The following is a 17,969-nucleotide window of genomic DNA, read 5'->3' as shown; positions in this document are numbered from 1 at the left end:
AAATTAATAAAAGGAAATTTTTTTTTAATGTAAATGAGATCAAATAAAATTTTTAAATTGAGGTTCTCATTTGCAGTCACCAAATTTCAAGTGCTCAATAGCCACATGTAGCTAGATCGAGGGTCTACTGGATTAGGCACAAAAGATAGAGACTATTCCCACCATTGCACAAAATTCTACTTGACAATGCTCTTCTAGGTTGATATGTGAGCCCCCTGTTAACTGTCAAAATCCAGGAGGGAGAGCAAATGCTGTCCTCAGGGGTGGGAAGGACCAGGGGAGGTATGAGGGCAGAGGCAGGGCAGGCAGGAGAGCTGCAATAGGCTGGTCCCCATGGATAAGGGATGTGAACACCAACTTGGGAACCAAACTCTGAGACCCAGTTTCTTCATCATAAAAACTGCAACATAATTGCAATTTTATAATTCTTTACAGGGTAAGATTTTGGATGTGCAAGTATTAGACAAATGAGAGAAGGTGGTGGTCTGTGAATTTGTCTTTTAGGAAGAGGGACAACCCTCTTAGGTTAAGAGGGCTTTGGGTTGGGGTAATGGAGAGGGGCGAGGCAAGGGGAAGAAGCCCAGTTCTGAGGTCTGAGCCATTGCATGTAGCCTGGATAAAGGGGCCTGTCTCTAGGACGCCCAATCTCCTCCCTAGCTGAGGCCTGGCACCGAGTCCCACTTCTAAACAGAGGAGAATATCTCACAGGTCTGCTTTTCACACCTCACCCCGCCTCCTTTCTTCCTTCTTACTCTCTGCTGCCGCAGGGAGGAGGAGAGATAGATGATGGCCTCACCAGGTTCTGGGGCAGTCTGAGGATGGAAGAGGTGTGATGATGCCAAGACCAAGAGGTAAATGATTCAGGCAGTAGAGAGCCTTAGGGTTGGGGTATGGTCAGCAGGCTGTTCTGGAACCCAAGCGAGTTGTTGACATCCTGCTGACCATCTGGTGCTGGAACTAGGGATCTCTGAGCCCTGGCTCTGTGGCCCACATGCAGCCACACCCTGCTGGGTGCTGTAAAAAGCGGGGATTAAGGAGCTCAGTGACACAGAGAAGTGGTAAGTAAACTGTCCCAGAAACACTGAATAATAAAAATAGCCAGGCTGTTATATTTTTTTCTTCAGTCTTTGGCTTGCTGCTTATGCCATTGATCTGAGCACTGGTTCCAGTTTTTCTCAAACAGAAAAGAAGTACCCATAGCAGTAGTATGTTCTTTATCCACATGTCTACCTATGCCACTCTATGTGCCTTTTGACTGATTTTCTTTTTTTCTTCTGACTTCTTTTTCTTTGGTTCTCTCTGGCCAGAGTGCAGGCATAATTACAAAAAGTCTAAAAACCTGGATGACTATTATGAGATTTTTTATTTGGAAGCTACCAGGAAAGCCACCCTTCTGAGGACACAGTTTAGCCGCCGAGCAGAAAGGATTATTATCAGGAAGCACACTGCCCACAAAGCCTAGAGATGGAGTCCCAACCGTGAACTGGGTACCAGTGGTCCCTCAGAACTACCCTTGATTTGCATTACTGCCACAAAGGCCTTGTCCTCATTTGGACCGTGTCTCTGGAGGCCTGGTGATCAACTCCTTGATACCACTGTCCGCTTCCCAGACAGGAAGCTTAGCCTGGCCTCTGTCTCCCCCTGGCGGCAGACATAGAGCTTGTTCAACACCCCCAGACCGCTCTCAGCCTCTGCCTTAAGAGGAAGAGGAAGGAGGATGGGAAAGGAAGAACCGCGACTCTTCTACAATTCAACTCCCTCTTAACCCTTCCTCCCCGATCCCGATGGATCAGTGTGGTTCCTAAGACAGAATCCTTTGGGCGTCCAGGGACTGACATGGATATGAATCTTTCATTGGCTGTGTGAACTCTTAGGGCAAGCCATGTAAAATGACAGGAAAGTCATCGGTAAAAAAATTAATAAAACCGACTTTGAAGGGTTGGTGTGTGGTATAATGGCCTAATATGTGTAAAGTATTTTGTAGAGGGCCTACTAAGTAGTAAGTCCTCAATATGGTAGTTATTGTTATCCTCACTAATTGTTGCTGTGGTCAGAGGTCTAAATGGGGGTGGGGGCCGAGCTCGGGTCCTGAGGAAGAAGGCGGAGCAGGAGGGGCGGCCGCTCTCCCTGATAGAGGTGGTCTTCACGGAGAACCTGCAGCTCCCCAGCTCAGGACGGTCCGCTCCGGCCTGCTTGGTCATCACCCCACATCACAGCCAGCGCCAGCTCGCTCGCCCTCACCCCAGCAGCCCCAGCCAGAGGTGGTGTCACACCACGTGCTTCACATCCTGTGGTCCCCGAGGCGGCTAGCTTCGCTCCGAGGTCGTCAGCCCCATCAGCCGCCGGGCAGGCCGGCCGCACGAACCGAGGGCTAGGAGACACCACCCTCCCGTCACAATGGGGAGGTTCTAGCTGATGTCTAATCTAGAGCACAGCTGAACCAGGGTTTCCTTCCCTCCGTCCCCTCCTCACAACAGCACACCGACCCTTCCCCCCAGGAGACGGAGGCGGGGCGAAGGCGTCCAGGGCGGGAAGAGGCTTCAGCCGGGGAGGCGGTTCCAGGAGCGAGCACCGCCCACCGCGAGCCCAGGGGGCGGGGCCACGGCCGAGGGCGGGGCCGTGAGGCAGCATGCTAAACCGGGTGCGCTCAGCCGTGGCGCACCTGGTGAGCTCCGGGGGCGCCCCGCCCCCGCGCCCCAAGTCTCCAGACCAGCCCAATGCGACCTCCGCGCTGCCTGTCACCCCTCCAGAAGCGCCCAGGAGTCCGGCGAAGGCTGGGAGCGGGGGCGCGGCGCCCGCAAAGACAGCAGAGGCTAGAGCGAGCTTCTCCCGACCGACCTTTCTGCAGCTGAGCCCGGGGGGGCTGCGTCGCGCCGATGACCACGCTGGCCGGACTGTGCAAAGTCCCCCGGACACCGGCCGTCGCCTGCCCTGGAGAACGGGCTACGCCGAGTGAGCATCTCTGGGGGCACCCTAATTAGGATGGGAGTCCCACCTCCATCCCCCTCTGCACTTCGGCATCCCGGGAGCTGGGGTGCGTCCCCCCAGCCGTGCTTAGCGCCAGCAGCTCCCTTTTCCCAGATCCCTTGCCTCTTCCCAGACCTTTCTCCAGTCGGTGCAGCCTTCCTCGGGATCTTCCAGGTCGCTGACTCCCCTCACCCGCGCCGCCTCAGACACCTTGTTCTCTGCTAGAACCCAAAGGGTGGAGGCCTCGCGAAGGATGAGTTGGCCGGTTCTCAGTCGCGGCCCGGCCGTTTAATGGCTAAGGGAGGAAATGTTTCAAGTACCGGAGTCTCTTTTAATAGAGATGGCGGCTGGGAAGACTTGCTCCGGGACTTCCCGACCCCCGCGCCCCAGTTCCCTGTCCCTCTTATGGTTCCCCTCCCCCTCCACACCCAGAAATAGCTCGCGACACCTGGCAGCCGCGGCTTCCCCTGGGGCGGGGGCGGGAGCCGCCGGGGGAAGCGGGGGGTCCCTTCTGAACGCCCCTCGGCTGCTGGACTTGCGCACACCAAGCAAGGAAGTGGACCCCCGTGGGAGCAGTCCGCTTGCTCCCAGGCGATGCGTATTTTTAATGCCTGTGCTGAGAAAGCGGAGCACTGAGGGAGATGGGGGCGCTGATTTCGCCGAGGGTGGTGGCTGGGGAGCCCGTGAACACCCCACCAGCTCTTTAGCTTCCTATTTTGGAAGAGTGAGTTGTTACAGGACTCTTGCGCAGTCCAGGTGGTCTTCCGCACCTATTTCAATTCCTCTTTCCCGATCTGGGCTGGAGCACTTCCTCCTTGCCAAAGCGCAGAAACTTCCACTGAGTGGTTTTAGAATAAGGGTGGGTGTGCCCATGAGGGTGGGGTGCTGTGGACAAGGCACTAGAAGAATTGACTGGGTTTCAGGATGGGAGGTAGGGTCTTGACAAGCAGGGAAATAAAACCTCTTGCCCCTAACAGGCCCCTCTCCTGCAACACCTTTAGGGATGCCTGCTTAGCCAGGGATGGGGACCTGAGGCAGACAGGTGCTCCTGGCCGTTCTGTGAGGTGCTGGGGCCTGACACCCAGACAGAACGCCCTGGGCCTGGCCCTGCCTCCCTTCTCCTCCTCACTCTGGCCTGGATCCCAGGTGGCTGTGACCTTTCTCAGCTTGGCCAGCAGGCCAGAGAGAGTGTGTATGTCTAAGGTGGGGGTTATTCCAGGACCTGGTCTGGTGTCCAACCTGATGTGGTCACTCTGGCCTGGCAGGGTCATCAATGCTGGCAAGAGCCGGCACAATGAGGACCAGGCTTGCTGTGAAGTGGTGTATGTGGAAGGTCGGAGGAGTGTTTCAGGGGCACCTAGGGAGCCTAGCTCAGGCCAGGTAAGCCTCCAACCCCCTTCCTAGCCTCCAGAGACAGGGTGATACCTCTGCCCAGAGATTCGAGATATCTAGTTTAAAATCTGTAGACCTACTTTTTAACTCACTAGCTTTTTACCTTCTGGCACAGAATCTTTATCTGGCATCAATCACTTAGATTCTACCATGTCAGTATGAATTTAGCTTCCCACTTAACATGTAGATGCTTATATATTTATGGATGATTTAATTAATTACCAATGCTTATCATCCCTAAATACATGAGCATCCTCTGAGTTTGGCTTTTTTTGATGCTTTACTTTCTGATGCAATGTAGGCCCTTGGTAAATCTAATTTTCCTTTATTACTTCAAGCTATGACCTCCTCTCTAATGTGTGCATGGGTGTCAAGAGGCTTGTTCTTCTTCCTGCATAACACACACACACACATACACACACACACAATCACTCATCTCTACTTTTCCTCCACCAGGGACTCTGCTTCTACTACTGGGGTCTGTTTGATGGGCATGCAGGGGGCGGAGCTGCTGAAATGGCCTCCAAGCTCCTGCATCGGCACATTCGGGAGCAGCTAAAGGACCTAGTAGAGATACTCCAGGACCCCTCGCCACCTCCCCTCTGCCTCCCATCCACCTCGGGGACCCCAGGTTCCTTGGATCCCTCTCACTTGGTTGGTCCTCAGTCCTGCTTCCCTTCGCAGAAGGAAGTGACCCATGACAGCCTGGTAGTGGGGGCCATTGAGAATGCCTTCCAGCTTATGGTGAGTGAGTGGCCGCGGCCATGGGCTTGCTAGGCAGATAGATACTCTGATCAATTTCGTGTGAGAGTCATGTGGCCTGAGGGGGTGACCTGAGAACCTACAATGCCTTTGAGAGCCTGAGCAGAACTTGGTTCAGAGAGGAAGCAGGAGGGGGCATTACACCCATGTCTTCCCTCTTCTACCTCAGTGTAGTTTGGCTGGGCTGGTTTACTTCTGCAATTGGAGGGGGGTGGCTATATTCCGGGAACCTCTTCTTCATCCACCCCCTTTGACCCTTCCTCACATGACAGGATGAACAGATGGCTCGGGAGCGGCATGGCCACCAAGTGGAGGGAGGCTGCTGTGCACTGGTTGTGGTCTACTTGCTAGGCAAAGTGTATGTGGCCAATGCAGGTGACAGCAGGTATGGGGGGGGGGCTTTGAAAATGGTTAGAGGGCATCGCACTCTGGGGTGGGGGAACAGAAGAGAGTGATGTGGTGGGTGTTAAAAATCAAAGACTGGAGGAGGTCAGAAGGCATCACAGACATAAGGAAGGACCTGAAATAGCTACAAGGGGAGGAAATACGGGAGTCTGAGTGAGGGAACCTAAGGGTCATTGTGGGGAAGGCCTGGTCTTTCTGGAATTCTCCACAAGGGGGCCAAAGAGAGCCAAGCCCCAACTTTTTCCTTCTCTGGGCAGAGCCATTATTGTTCGGAATGGTGAAATCATTCCAATGTCTCGGGAATTCACCCCGGAAACTGAGCGCCAGCGTCTTCAGCTGCTCGTAAGTAAGAAGTAAACTTTCTTCTCCTATTCTTTGTTTAGTCATGTGCCTGTTCGTACCCTGTATCCTGAGGAATCCCGCACCCCCACCATACAGACAGGGTTACCCGGAGGGTTGCGGAGCTGAGCTGGTGGAGGAATAGCAGGAAGGAGTATGGGCTGTTCTGGTGCTTCCACAATGGCCCAGCTGAGGAAGGAAGTAGAGGCAGAGGTGGGAGGGAACAGCAAAGGCCCCTGAGAGGCAGTATGGGTTAGAGCTTTAAGCCCTGGCCTTAGAGCTGGACTGCCTGGGATTGAATTCCGGTTCGAGTACTTTGCTAATTGTGTGACTTTGGACAATTCCTGTAACTCGCATCAGTGGTTCCTGCCTTAAGGGTTGTTATGAGCAGTAAATGAGTTAATAGCTGTTAGTATTAATGTGTGGCACCTAGTAAACTCCATTTAAGGGTCTGCCATAATTAAGGTCATGTGGACACCGGGACATGCTGTAAGCCTAATACCTCCTGGGCCTTTGCTCTGGCCACTCCCAACCCCAGGGCTTCCTGAAACCAGAGCTGCTGGGTGGTGAATTCACCCACCTCGAGTTCCCCCGCCGAGTTCAGCCCAAGGAGCTGGGCCAGAGGATGCTGTATCGGGACCAGAACATGACCGGCTGGTAACACTTCCCTCAGAGCTGGACCCATTCCCATGGCAACCCAACCAGTCCCTGGCCAGCAGCAAGGTGGAAGTGGGAGGCTGGGCCTGGCTGGGAGCTGGGGGGATGTGGCCCTTCTTAGGGGTTTGTGTGAAGGGTGTGGCTCCTAGGGGAGAGGGGCTTTGATGCCTGGGTGATGCCTCCTCTACTCCCCCCTCCCCAGGGCCTACAAAAAGATCGAGCTGGAGGATCTCAGGTTTCCTCTGGTCTGTGGGGAGGGCAAAAAGGTAAACTCCATGGTAGAGGTGGGAGAGGGCAGGAGAACCCACCATAAGTTGTCTAGGGAGGTGGAGGTTCTCCCTGAGGGCAGGGCTGGGAGGGGCCATGGTTTCAGATTCTGGGAGAGGATTTTAGCAGCACTCCCGCCTCCTTTTCTTTAGGCTCGAGTGATGGCCACCATTGGGGTGACCCGGGGCTTAGGAGACCACAACCTCAAGGTCTGCACTTCCAGCCTGCCCATCAAGCCCTTCCTCTCCTGCTTCCCGGAGGTGAGCTGTATAGGTGCCTCCTTATCCTCACCTTCCTTCTGGGGCTTGGGCTGGCTTTTGCCCCAGATCCCTCTGTCCCCAAGCTCCCTCTTCACCCTCTTTTCCCATCAGGTGCAAGTATATGACCTGACACAGTATGAGCACTGCCCTGACGACGTGCTAGTTCTGGGGACAGATGGTCTGTGGGATGTCACCAGTGACTGTGAGGTAGCTGCCACTGTGGACAGGGTGCTGTCGACCTATGAGCCCAATGACCCCAGCAGGTAGGGGTTGTATGGACAGTGAGGGGTAACAATGGGAAAGGAAGGGGCAAAGGGAAGCAATGAGGGCCTGTGTATCTGTCTTCCCATGTACATGTTGGTACATGAATATGCACATGTGCTCCTGGCAGGTACACAGCTCTGGCCCAAGCTCTGGTCCTAGGGGCCCGGGGCACTCCCCGGGACCGTGGCTGGCGTCTCCCCAACAACAAGCTGGGTTCCGGGGATGACATCTCTGTCTTCATCATCCCCCTGGGAGGGCCAGGCAGTTACTCCTGAGGGGCTCAGCCCCTGACCCTCCCACCACCATCCCAGCCTCTTCATGCTTAATCCTCTCCCAAACCAAATTCTGAACGTGTCCCCCTGACCTTCTTTAGTGGCAATTTAACTGAAGAAGGGTCATCAATTAGATCCAAAATTATAGCTACAAGCAAATAAACCAGATGGATAAAAACGTGTCTTTATTTATTTGAATAGAAACCAAAAGGTAACAAAAATTCTTTGGGGTGCTAGAAAGTACAGCAGAATCGTCCTAAAAATATAGTATTCCAAGCTTCTTTCTTCTACCCTCTGCTCTTCCCACTCCACACGCTCTCATCCATTCTGTGGCTTCATCCATCTGCTGGTATCACCCAAGTCAGTATTTCTAGCTCAGACCTCTCCTTAACTTTAGACCTGCATATCCCAGTCATTTCCGGAACATTGAGGCATCCTTCAGGCACTGCACTTCAACACACCTCAAACTAAAGTCACCCTTTTCTCTTCTGGTTCATCATCTCAGTGGGCACCAGCTCAGCTGCTCAGGTTGGAAGTTATTCTTGAAAGTGGTCACCTTTGGCTGCTGTCACTTCCTCATCAAGCTAATCATTAACTATTTTTTATTATATGTTTTTAAAATATTTCATGTTTGTCCACTTATTTCTGCCCCCTACTGTCACTACCTTAGATCTTGACTGCATTAGCTTCCTAACTCATCTCTTATCTCTGTCTCTAGACCACTCTCCGGTTCCCCCCAATATACCAGGGACATAACAGACAGAGTGTCCTTTCTGCAGAGTGAATCTGAGTTGGCTGTTCCCTTGAGAGAACATTTTAGTGGCTGTTTCCTACCACTCAGAAGAACACTCAGTTCTTTAGTGTGGCATACAAGGACCTTCATGATCTGGCCAGTTTCCTCCTCCAGCCTCATCTGTCACCACTACTCCTGGGGTTCCCTTTCCGTAACTATGGGCCTGTGGTAACTGCAGCCCATTTAAAATCTACCATCAGCCCGGCCGGTGTGGCTCCATGGTTGAGCGTTGACCCATGCACTAAGAGGTCGCCAGTTCAATTCCCGGTCAGGGCACATGCCCAGGATGTGGGCCTGATCCCCAGTGCGGGGCATGCAGGAGGTGACCAGTTGATGTTCTCTCTCATTGATGTTTCTATCTCTTTCTCCCTCTTCTTCCCTCTCTCTCTAAAAATCAATAAAGAAAAAAATTAATAAAATAAAATCTACACATCACCTTGAACACTTCACCTGCCCTTCAGGTCCGCGTATCCCACAGTCCATGCATGCCCCCGCTACAGTGACTGCCTCCTGTATTATTACTGTCTGTGTTAGGAGTTGGTATGGAGTAGCAGTTAAGAGCTGGGGTTCTAGAGTCCTGCTGTTTGGGTTCTAGTTCCAGACTCAACACTAGCTCTGTAACCTCTCTAGTTTCTCAGTAAAATGGAGATAACAGTACTACTTCATAAAGTTGTTGTAAGGACTAAAGTAGTTCGTGTACATAGGGCCAGACCCATGCAGTAAGGGTTCAATAACTGTTAGTTATCTGAGTTGCCTGTGTTCTGAATTTAGACATTAAGTTCTTTGAAGACAGAGATGAAGCTAAACTGAGCACATAGCTCTCTGTTTACACTCAAGGCCCGGGGACCAAAGTGTTCTGGACCTCCATTTCCTCATTTATCAAGTGTGTGGGTTGTGCTTCAGATCTTAAAAGTCTATGACTTGTAACACTCATTCATTCAGCAAATATTTGGTAAAACTTATTGTGCTACACACTGTGCCAGACAGTGGGAAGGGACAGGTTGGAGTAGTATAGGGGGCAGCATGGAGAGAGCATCAGCTTTGGAGCCAAACAGACCCCAATGTCTGAATTCTTGTTTCACAAAAATTGGGGCAAACCACTGAACTTCTCTGAGCCTCCGATTCTTTTTTATCCTCACCCGAGGACATTTTCCAATATTTTGTTCAGATAGAGTGGGAAGGAGAGAGAGAGAAACATCGAAGTGAAAGGGATACATCGAGTAGTTGCCACCCACACGACCCAACCAGGGCTGGGGACAAACTGCAACTGAGGTATGTGCCCTTAGTGGAAACCAAACCCGGGTCTCTCCAGACCTAAGGCCGATGCTCTAACCACTGAGTCAAACCAGCCAGGGCTGAACCTCTGTTTCTTACAGGCAAAAGGGGTGGGTATACTTAACCCAAAGATCTGTCATGAGTAGTAAAAGGGCAGAGCTATGTAGGGTACCTAGCACAGGCTAATAAAATGTTGGTGGACTTCCTCATCCTCCATCCACCTCCTCAGCCACATTACAGGGAAGGAGATACACCTGTAGATAAATACCCAATGCGTTCATTCAGAACAGGCTAAGTGTCTCTAGCAGCAGGGAAATCATACTATTCAGGTGGGAACTGGATTACCAACTGGGGATATGGATTTCCTGCAGTGCCCTTTGATGGGTAGGTAGGTAGGTAGGAATTCGACTCATGGGAAGTCCAGGCGTGGGGGAAGGAAGGAAATGAAGTGGAACGGTGGCTCTGGTCTCAAAGGTTCTTTAAAGTTCTCCAGGCTGGCCCTGGCCGGTTTGGCTCAGCAGTTGGATCGTTGGCCTGCGGTCTGTAGAGACCCGGGTTCGGTTCCGCTAAGGGCATGTACCTCGGTTGTAGTTTGTCCTCGGCCCTGGTTGGTCGCGCGGGTGGCAGCCACTCGATGTGTCCCTTTCACATCGATGTTTCTCTCTCTCTCTCTTCCTCTCTCTCCCACGCTATCTGTACAAAAAATGGAAAAATGTCCTCAGGTGAGGATGAAAAATAAAATAAAAAAATAAAGTTCTCCAGGCTGGCACTGCCGGTGTGGCTCAGTGGTTGAGTGTGGACCCCTGCACGAAGAGGTCGCCGGTTCGATGTCCGGTCAGGGCGTGTTGTGGGCCAAATCCCCAGTGGGGGGCATGCAGGAGGCGGCCAGTCGATGTTCTTCTCTCTCATGGATGTTTCTCTAAAATCAATAAAGAAAAAAAATAAAGTTCTCAAGGCTGGGTAATGACATTGGGCTGCACTGACCCCGCACCGATTCCAGGAGCGGAGGGTGGGCTTCTCCGCAAGCCCCTCCTCGGGCGTCCCGGAGGCGCGCTTCCCCCGCGCGGTGGCCACGGGAGGGCAGCAGCGGCCCTTTCCGGACCCGCCCAGCGCGCTCAACTTTCCCGACGCCGGCCCGCCCCCAGGGGCTGGGAAGCGTAGCCGGGGGAGCCCTCTGGGGCCCGCCTCGCCCCGCCGCCCACACCTTCCCAGTCCCAGCCTCCTCCGACCCGGGGCCGCGGCCCGGGACGACAGCAGGGGCCCGGCCGGGACTGTGGACGGGCGGAGCCCGGGCCGCCCCTCCCCTCCCCTGCGGGCCGCCCCTCCCCGTGCGGCGCTGGAGGAGGGCGGGGCGGGGCCCTCGGGTCAGTCTCTGCCTCCGGCACCGGCCGCGCAGCTGGAGGCGGCCGAGCGGAAGGTACCGGGGCCGGGGTCTGGGTGGGGGCGTCCCGGAGCTCGTCCCCGGAGAGCACGACCCGCGCTCCGCTGGGCCGGAACTCGGGCGCCGGCTGGGGCGGCGGGGTTTGGGCGCTTTACCCCCCCGGGACGCGGCGTCCGGGCTGTGTGGGGGCCCCCGGGAGCTGCCCCTCCGGGTGTCCGAGCGGAGTCCTTCCCCTTCCCTTCCCGGCCGTCCTGAACCTTCCCCCGGGCCGAGGGGACAACTTGGTCTCCGCGAGAGAGCCCAGCCCAGGCCGGGCGGTTCCCCGGGCCGGGCGGCCCGAGGTGGACCCGGGGTGGGGTGTGGGTCCGGGCCGAGGTGGGATTTTCCCCCCGGAGGGGCCGGGAAACGGCGGGAGCGGGGGCGGGGTGCGACCAGTCGGGGCTGCCACTGCGCCGCGGGCCCCGGACACCGCCCTAGACGGCTCCCGGGGCCCGCGGGGCGGGAGGTGGGGAGCTTCGGAAGGATCCAGCTCCTTTGTGTGTGCGTGAGGATCTCCCTTCCAGCCGGCTCCCTCCTGGTTTGGGCTGGAGAGCCGAGGCAGACTTCTGGTTTTCAAGTTCAGGAGGGTTCTGCTTCCCTCCCTCGACTTCGGGGTGGTTGGCCGGGAGCAGCGGGGCCCTTGGGCCACCTGGAAATGTAGAGAATGAGGACAGGGTGGACGTGTCTTGTCTCAGGGAAGGCCCAGGAGTTCCAGGCTCCATTCCAGGCCCTGTGTGGGGTGCGATGGCCCCTCTTAGGGTCTGCGGGGCAGTTTCTCGGGGGCTGCTGCTCTCAGGGAGCTCTCGTTCTTGCTCTCTTGGCCTTGAGCCTGCGTCCTGCCCTGGGCAAGCTGCTCTTCTGGCCCAACCAGAGCCTGAAGGGAAAGGTTTTTAATTGAACTGGGGGCTCCAGCCCCCTTAATGTGTATCGTTCCCCACGGCATGGTGCCACCTAAACTGCCTTGCGGGGGAAGGGCAGGGGCACACTGAGGCCTAAGCCGCTGGTGATTGCCCTCCGTCAACAGTGCATCCACGTTGGGGTTACTACCTTAGCCTGTTTCCACGCAGCTGGACCGATGGAACTGTGTGTGTGTGTGTGTGTGTGTGTATTAGTCACCTGGGTCGAATTTCCAGGGAACCCCCTTTTTGAAGGATGATTTCCATTTTTGGAGATCTGTTGGCATGGTAAATGCCTTCTTGCCTGTCTTTTGGGGTATCAGAGAACCCCTTTCAAGGCAGAGAGTGTGTTTGGGTACTCTCTCAACTCCTGTAAATTCTCCCTGACTCGTATCCATCCCTCATCCCAGCTTGTGTGTAGGGGAGGGAGGCCACCTAGGACCCCACTGTTCAAGAGAACAAGCCTTGGGCTGGAACATTTGCTCTCTACAAGGCAGACCGAGATGGGTGTGAGGTGGTGGTGGAATGTGGGGAGAAAAGGAGTTCAGCTCAGTTTGACAGGATGTGGGACAGAGAGAAAAGGCCAGGTTTTGGGCAGAGATCAGGTTACCATCCCCTTCTTAATTAACTACTCACTGCCTGTTTGGTGCTGGGACTGGCCCTCATTTGTCTCCATTTTGGGGGGCTCCCAGCAACCATCCAAGTCTCAATTTACTCTCGTCCCCAGAGCCTCCCCTCTTCCTCCAGGCCTACAGTTTGGGAACTTCGGCCGGTTGGAGGTCAGCTCCTCTCCCTTGGGAGGGAGGAAGTGAGGCTCAGCTCAGGGGCAGGGAAGCTGGGAAGGTGTGATGAACTGTGCAGATGTTCACTGGTGTGTGTTGGGGGTGGGGGACATGGAAACCCCAGGAAGCTGACTCCTTGCCCTGAGTCACAGGGAGGGGTGGGCAGGGCCTGGGGTGAGCTATCTGGACAGAGGGGAGGAAGGGGCTGTTCCACGGAGTGGGTGGAGGTGACTCCCTAGTGGATTATTCTCAGTCGCTCTACTATGGTGGATGTGTGGCTCCCTACAGTGTGGTCATTGTCCCCTGCCTGAGGCTGAGTGACCCAGTGTTGCTGCCAGGCCCAGGAGGAAGGGGGGAGGAAGGCAGGCTGCCCGAATGTGGGCTGTGGGCACTGTGGGGACTGAGCCTTCTTTGTGTGACTCGGGGCTCTGGGAACCGGGATAGGGTAGGCCAGGGAAGCCTGCTGGCTGCTGCCACTGCCCGGTCTGGGTTTCCCTCCCTCTGCTCTTTCCCACCTCTGGGATGATACACAGAAAAGGCAGCGGACTTCAGAGTCACACAGCCCTGCTTTGGGTGCCATCCCTGCCATGACTTTGCTAAATACGTGTTTGAGCCTCACTTTCCTAATTTGTCAAAATAGGAAGCTCTCCATTTCCCTTCTAGGCATCTGGGGACCAAGGGAGATGATGTTTGTCAAAATGCCCAACAGTTTCCCTTACCCACCTACCAGCTGGTAGGTTCTTTTGGCCCGAGGCCTTGGAGAGGAACTCCTCAATTTGTGACCAGGTGGGCATGACTTATGCTGGGTGAGGGACAGTGTGTTCTAGATTGAACCTTAGAGATTACGAAACTTTAAAAGTATCAAAACCCTGGTAACAAATGAAACCTGGCTTGAAACCCAGATATGTATAGCAGGTACAGACTGGCTCTTCTGGACAGGCCCCGAGCACCCCTCTAGGTGTCCAGGCTCCCTAGTTGGTGAGTGGATTAGGTCAGAACTCACGTTGTCTGGCTCCCAAGTGGCTGGTTTGTCCACCTGCCACTCCTATATTCTAACCCATTGGGGAGACCTGTCCCTGACCCTCAGATAAGGAATTTCAAGCTCTGTTGTCCAAGCAATTGGTTCTTGGAAAGAACATGCCTGAGCAAGCCCCTTTCCTTCCCTTTGCTGGATGCTTCAGTTTTCAGGGAGGTTTTGGGGGGCCAGGAGAAATGTTTTTGGCCTTAACTAGGCTTCTCCCCAAATCCCCACTGCCTCTTCCCTGCCAGCTCAGCCATGGCTGCGATTCGAAAGAAGCTAGTGATTGTGGGGGATGGGGCCTGCGGGAAGACCTGCCTCCTCATCGTCTTCAGCAAGGACCAGTTCCCAGAGGTGTACGTCCCTACTGTCTTTGAGAACTACATCGCAGACATAGAGGTGGACGGCAAGCAGGTGAAGGCAGAGCCCCTTCCCATGTCACCTGGAACCCTGCCCTGACATGGACCCAGGACGTCCTTCTTCACCACCCACAGCTCACTCCACTCCCTCCTGGCACCAGTTAGGGTTAGGAAGGAAATCCAGATCCTCCTCCCGGTTCTCTACACAGTGGTCCTTCGTCTCTGAGCTTAAGCTCCCCCAACTGCAAAATGGGGATAATGATTAGGCCTCCTTCAAAGGGATTTTGTGACGATTAAATAAAATAGCAGTGCTCACAATGGCAATTCATAAACTGCACAAAGATTAAGCACTGATATCCCAGGATTTTTAAAAAACTCATCTAATTTGTGTTGGGTGACAGTGATTAGTACTATTCCTGGCACGTAGCTGGTGCTCAGTAGATGTTCAGTGAGCCTCAAGGACCAGTGGCTTCAGAGAGGACCTCTAGGTGGTAGGGTGGGCGGGTGTGACTAGGGCCCTCTGGCTAGCTACTCACAGGCCCTGTGTGTCAGGTGGAGCTGGCCCTGTGGGACACGGCAGGGCAGGAAGACTATGATCGCCTCCGGCCTCTTTCCTACCCGGACACTGATGTCATCCTCATGTGCTTCTCCATCGACAGCCCGGACAGCCTGGGTGAGGGTGTTGGAGGGAGGGAACCAGAACCCTTTGGAACCAGCCAACCTGAGGTAGTTCTTGCCTTGGCTCACTTCAGCAATCCTTGGATGCTGAGGCTGTGGGAGGGGTGCAGGGGCCTGTCCTCTACTGTGGGAACTCTGGCCCTTGGGAGGACTCAGGGGAGAGGTTTTGAGCTGTAAAAGGCACTGTCATGCTGGAGGCCCTCTAAGACTGCTGCAGTGAGACCAGGGGCTGGCGGGGGGCGGGGATTGCTTTCTAGCCTAAGTGGAAGCACCAACCAACACCTGTTGGGACTTATCTGTGCAGAAAACATTCCTGAGAAGTGGACTCCAGAGGTGAAGCACTTCTGCCCCAATGTGCCCATCATCCTCGTGGGCAACAAGAAGGACCTGAGGCAAGACGAGCATACCCGGAGAGAGCTGGCCAAGATGAAGCAGGTGGGTGGGGCTGCCAGGGGGAAAGGAGGCAGACCTCTTTCCAGGGGGCTGCCTGTTAGAGGGGGTGGTGCACCGACTTCCCACCCTGGTGAGGGAGAGCCAGAGGGCCCTTCGTGTCTGATCCACTATCTGATAGAGCCATTAGAGAATGAAGTGACTTGTTCAAGGTCGCTTGGCATTAAAAAATTTTTTTTTTCCTTTATTGATTTTCAAGAGAAAGGAAGGGAGAGGGAGATAGAAACATCGATGAGAGAGAACATCGATTGACCGCCCCCTGCATGCCCCTCACTGGGGATTTGGCCCACAACCTGGGCATGTGCCCTGACTGGGAATCAAACCGGTGACCTCTTGGTGCATGGGTCGGCACTCAACCACTGAGCCACACCAGCCAGGCTTACTTGGCATTTTAATTTATTCATCTGTGTTTGAGGTTGGGGTTACTAAGATGAATAAGAAAATCCATTGTAATAGCTAAAAGAAAGGCCCAGAATGAGGGATCTGGCTTATCAGGGGACCTTGTAAGTGGTTTTCTAGCCAGGATTAGTTTATTAGAAAAAGCTGCCAGAATAAGAAATATGGACTATCCAGAGGATAATTATGCCAAGGTTTTATTTATTATTTATTTATTTTTCTTTTTCTTTTTTTAATCCTCACCCGAGGACATTTTTCCATTTTTTGTTCAGGTAGAGTGGGAGGGAGAGAGAGGAACAGAGAGAGAGAGAGAGAAACATCGATGTGAAAGGAACACATCGAGTGGCTGCCACCCGCACAACCGACCAGGGCCGGGGACAAACTGCAACCGAAGTACGTGCCCTTAGCAGGAACCGAACCCGGGTCTCTCAGGACCACAGGCCGACGCTCTAACCGCTGAACCAAACCGGCCAGGGCAATATTTATTTTTCTTTATTAATTTTGAGAGAGAGAGAGGAAGGGAGAGGGAGAGATAGAAACGTAACATCAATTGGCCGCCTCCTGCATGCCTCCCACTGGGGATTTGGCCCACAACCTGGGCATGTGCCCTGACCGAGAATCGAACCGGTGATCTGTTGGTGCATTGGTCGATGGTCAACCACTGAGCCACAACAGCTGGGCAATTATGCCAAGGTTTTAAACTGGGGACAGACGTGGTCAGGTCTGCATGTTAGGGAGATTATTCTGGCAGCCATACAGAATGGACAGTAAGAAAGAGAAGGGAGGCAGGGACATCATTTAAGAGATGCCAGATACCTATTCAGGTAAGAGAAGGGTTTACCGTGGGTATAGGGTCTCTGGCCCTGAAGCTGCCCAGGGTACTGGTGCTTGGGTGCTTTGTGGGGTTGGGGTTGGAGATGGTTCTTCTAGTTGCTACACTTAGGGGTGTGGTAGTAAGATGCACTTCACTACCAGCTCCCTTTGACTGCTCACCTTCCATCTTCCCAGGAGCCTGTTCGATCTGAGGAAGGCCGGGACATGGCGAACAGGATCAGTGCCTTTGGCTACCTAGAGTGCTCAGCCAAGACCAAGGAGGGGGTGCGGGAGGTGTTCGAGATGGCCACTCGTGCTGGCCTCCAGGTCCGAAAGAATAAGCGCCGGAGAGGCTGCCCCATTCTCTGAGACCCCCAAGTTCTCCCTTCCCCACTTCCGGTCCCTTCACAGGGGTGCAGAAACACTCCCAAGCCCCACCCTCTTAGGGCCTCGTGCTGAAGGCTCCCTTTCCCAGTTCCCTCCAGCCCAGGACTGCATCAAGTTTCCCAAGGCCCCAGCCACAGTGGTGGTGATAGGACCTCCCTCCGTCCCTCCCAGCACTCTGGGAATCAAGGGCTATGCCCTGCCTTCCCAGAGCAGAGTTCTCTCGCTGCCTGGGCCCAGGGGTGGGGCTCTTCCTCCCTTTGGCCTTTGCAGAGGATCATCACACACCAGCACTTTATACACACCTGGCTCGCAGGAGCGTGTCTGGGGTAGGGGAATTGGAGGGTGTAACCCAGAGTCCTGGGCCCCTGGTGGGCAGGGGCCTTGTCTCTGGCTGTATCTGGTGGGGACATGAATAAAAAGGCCACAAGCTTCACTATGTATATGGCAGCTTCCTGTCTTTCTCTCTTGGTCCCTGTCTTGGCCTTGAGCCTGGAGTCCCATCTCTCCTGTTTTCCAAGTTGCTTACCAGGCTGGGCCCCTGTTTGCAAAGGCAGGACTCTGGCCAGGCAGGGTGGGTCTATGAGCAAAGGATGAGGTCATGCCTGGCTCGCCCGGAGGCGGGTGAGGGGAGTGGTCTGGAGCAGGGGCTAAACTTAGAAGTCTGTGGGTGGCTTCTCTGCCACCTCCCACTGGGTTTCCTCCCTAGAGGGAGATGGAATGGCCCTGGGTGGTGTCCCATCTTCCCCTGGGGGGTCAGCTTTGGGGCTCTGGAAGCAGGGACCAGGCCAAGAAGACATGAATGCTTTTGCATAGAACATTTTCTTTTTAGTTTTTTTTCTCCCTGCCCCACTGCTAGCAGCTTGATGTATCATTCTTCCCTGCAGGGGAGGGATGGGATGGCTTGGGTTGTAAACTCCGGCCTCCTCCCCCAGCCTTCCTGTCCCTGGGAGGGAGAGCTCAGCTGGGTTCAGATCAGGTAGGTGGGCAGTTAAGGCTTGGCTGGTGTGTGAAGGCCTCTTTAGAGCTCATTTCTCCATTCTGGTTCCACTTGCAAAGGCAGGTCGCCTTCACCCTCCAGATCCTGGGGGAGGTAGTCGTGACTTTGGGGCCCTAGAGA

The 17,969-nt window shown here is 54.4% G+C and overlaps 3 protein-coding genes across 7 annotated transcripts in view; 2 read left to right on the top strand and 1 right to left on the bottom strand.

The window, feature by feature from the left end:
* Nucleotides 1–2,602: 2,602 nt before the first annotated feature.
* On the top strand, nt 2,603–7,763 carry PPM1J (protein phosphatase, Mg2+/Mn2+ dependent 1J). Its single transcript, XM_036272826.1, has 10 exons — nt 2,603–2,952; nt 4,233–4,347; nt 4,816–5,103; nt 5,394–5,506; nt 5,784–5,868; nt 6,404–6,522; nt 6,725–6,788; nt 6,942–7,049; nt 7,161–7,312; nt 7,441–7,763. The coding sequence occupies exons 1-10, from the start codon at nt 2,630–2,632 to the stop codon at nt 7,586–7,588; spliced, it is 1,515 nt and encodes a 504-aa protein (XP_036128719.1). The 5' UTR covers nt 2,603–2,629; the 3' UTR covers nt 7,589–7,763.
* A 3,153-nt stretch (nt 7,764–10,916) lies between these two features.
* On the top strand, nt 10,917–17,292 carry RHOC (ras homolog family member C). 3 transcript variants are annotated; one of them, XM_036271866.1, is made up of 6 exons: nt 10,998–11,070; nt 13,415–13,537; nt 14,021–14,183; nt 14,681–14,801; nt 15,111–15,241; nt 16,661–17,292. In XM_036271866.1, exons 3-6 carry the CDS (start codon nt 14,028–14,030, stop codon nt 16,832–16,834), a joined length of 582 nt encoding a protein of 193 aa, XP_036127759.1. In that variant the 5' UTR covers nt 10,998–11,070; nt 13,415–13,537; nt 14,021–14,027; the 3' UTR covers nt 16,835–17,292. The 3 variants fall into 3 exon arrangements, with proteins under 3 accessions (XP_036127757.1, XP_036127759.1, XP_036127758.1); XM_036271864.1 differs by lacking the exon at nt 13,415–13,537 and having other exon boundaries at nt 10,917–11,070; XM_036271865.1 differs by lacking the exon at nt 10,998–11,070 and having other exon boundaries at nt 13,460–13,537; nt 14,026–14,183.
* Nucleotides 17,281–17,969, bottom strand: part of MOV10 (Mov10 RISC complex RNA helicase) — a 37,919-nt gene continuing 37,230 nt past the window's right edge. For all 3 annotated transcript variants that reach the window (XM_036271846.1, XM_036271845.1, XM_036271847.1), the window contains exon 21: nt 17,281–17,962. In XM_036271846.1, the coding sequence (XP_036127739.1) occupies nt 17,871–17,962 (92 nt within the window). In that variant the 3' untranslated portion in view covers nt 17,281–17,870. The remainder of the gene's footprint in view (nt 17,963–17,969) is intronic.

The sequence above is a fragment of the Molossus molossus genome, unplaced genomic scaffold (genome assembly GCF_014108415.1).
Source record: "Molossus molossus isolate mMolMol1 unplaced genomic scaffold, mMolMol1.p scaffold_m16_p_20, whole genome shotgun sequence".
Lineage (NCBI taxonomy): Eukaryota > Metazoa > Chordata > Mammalia > Chiroptera > Molossidae > Molossus > Molossus molossus.
This window is presented reverse-complemented; position numbering and strand designations above follow the sequence as displayed.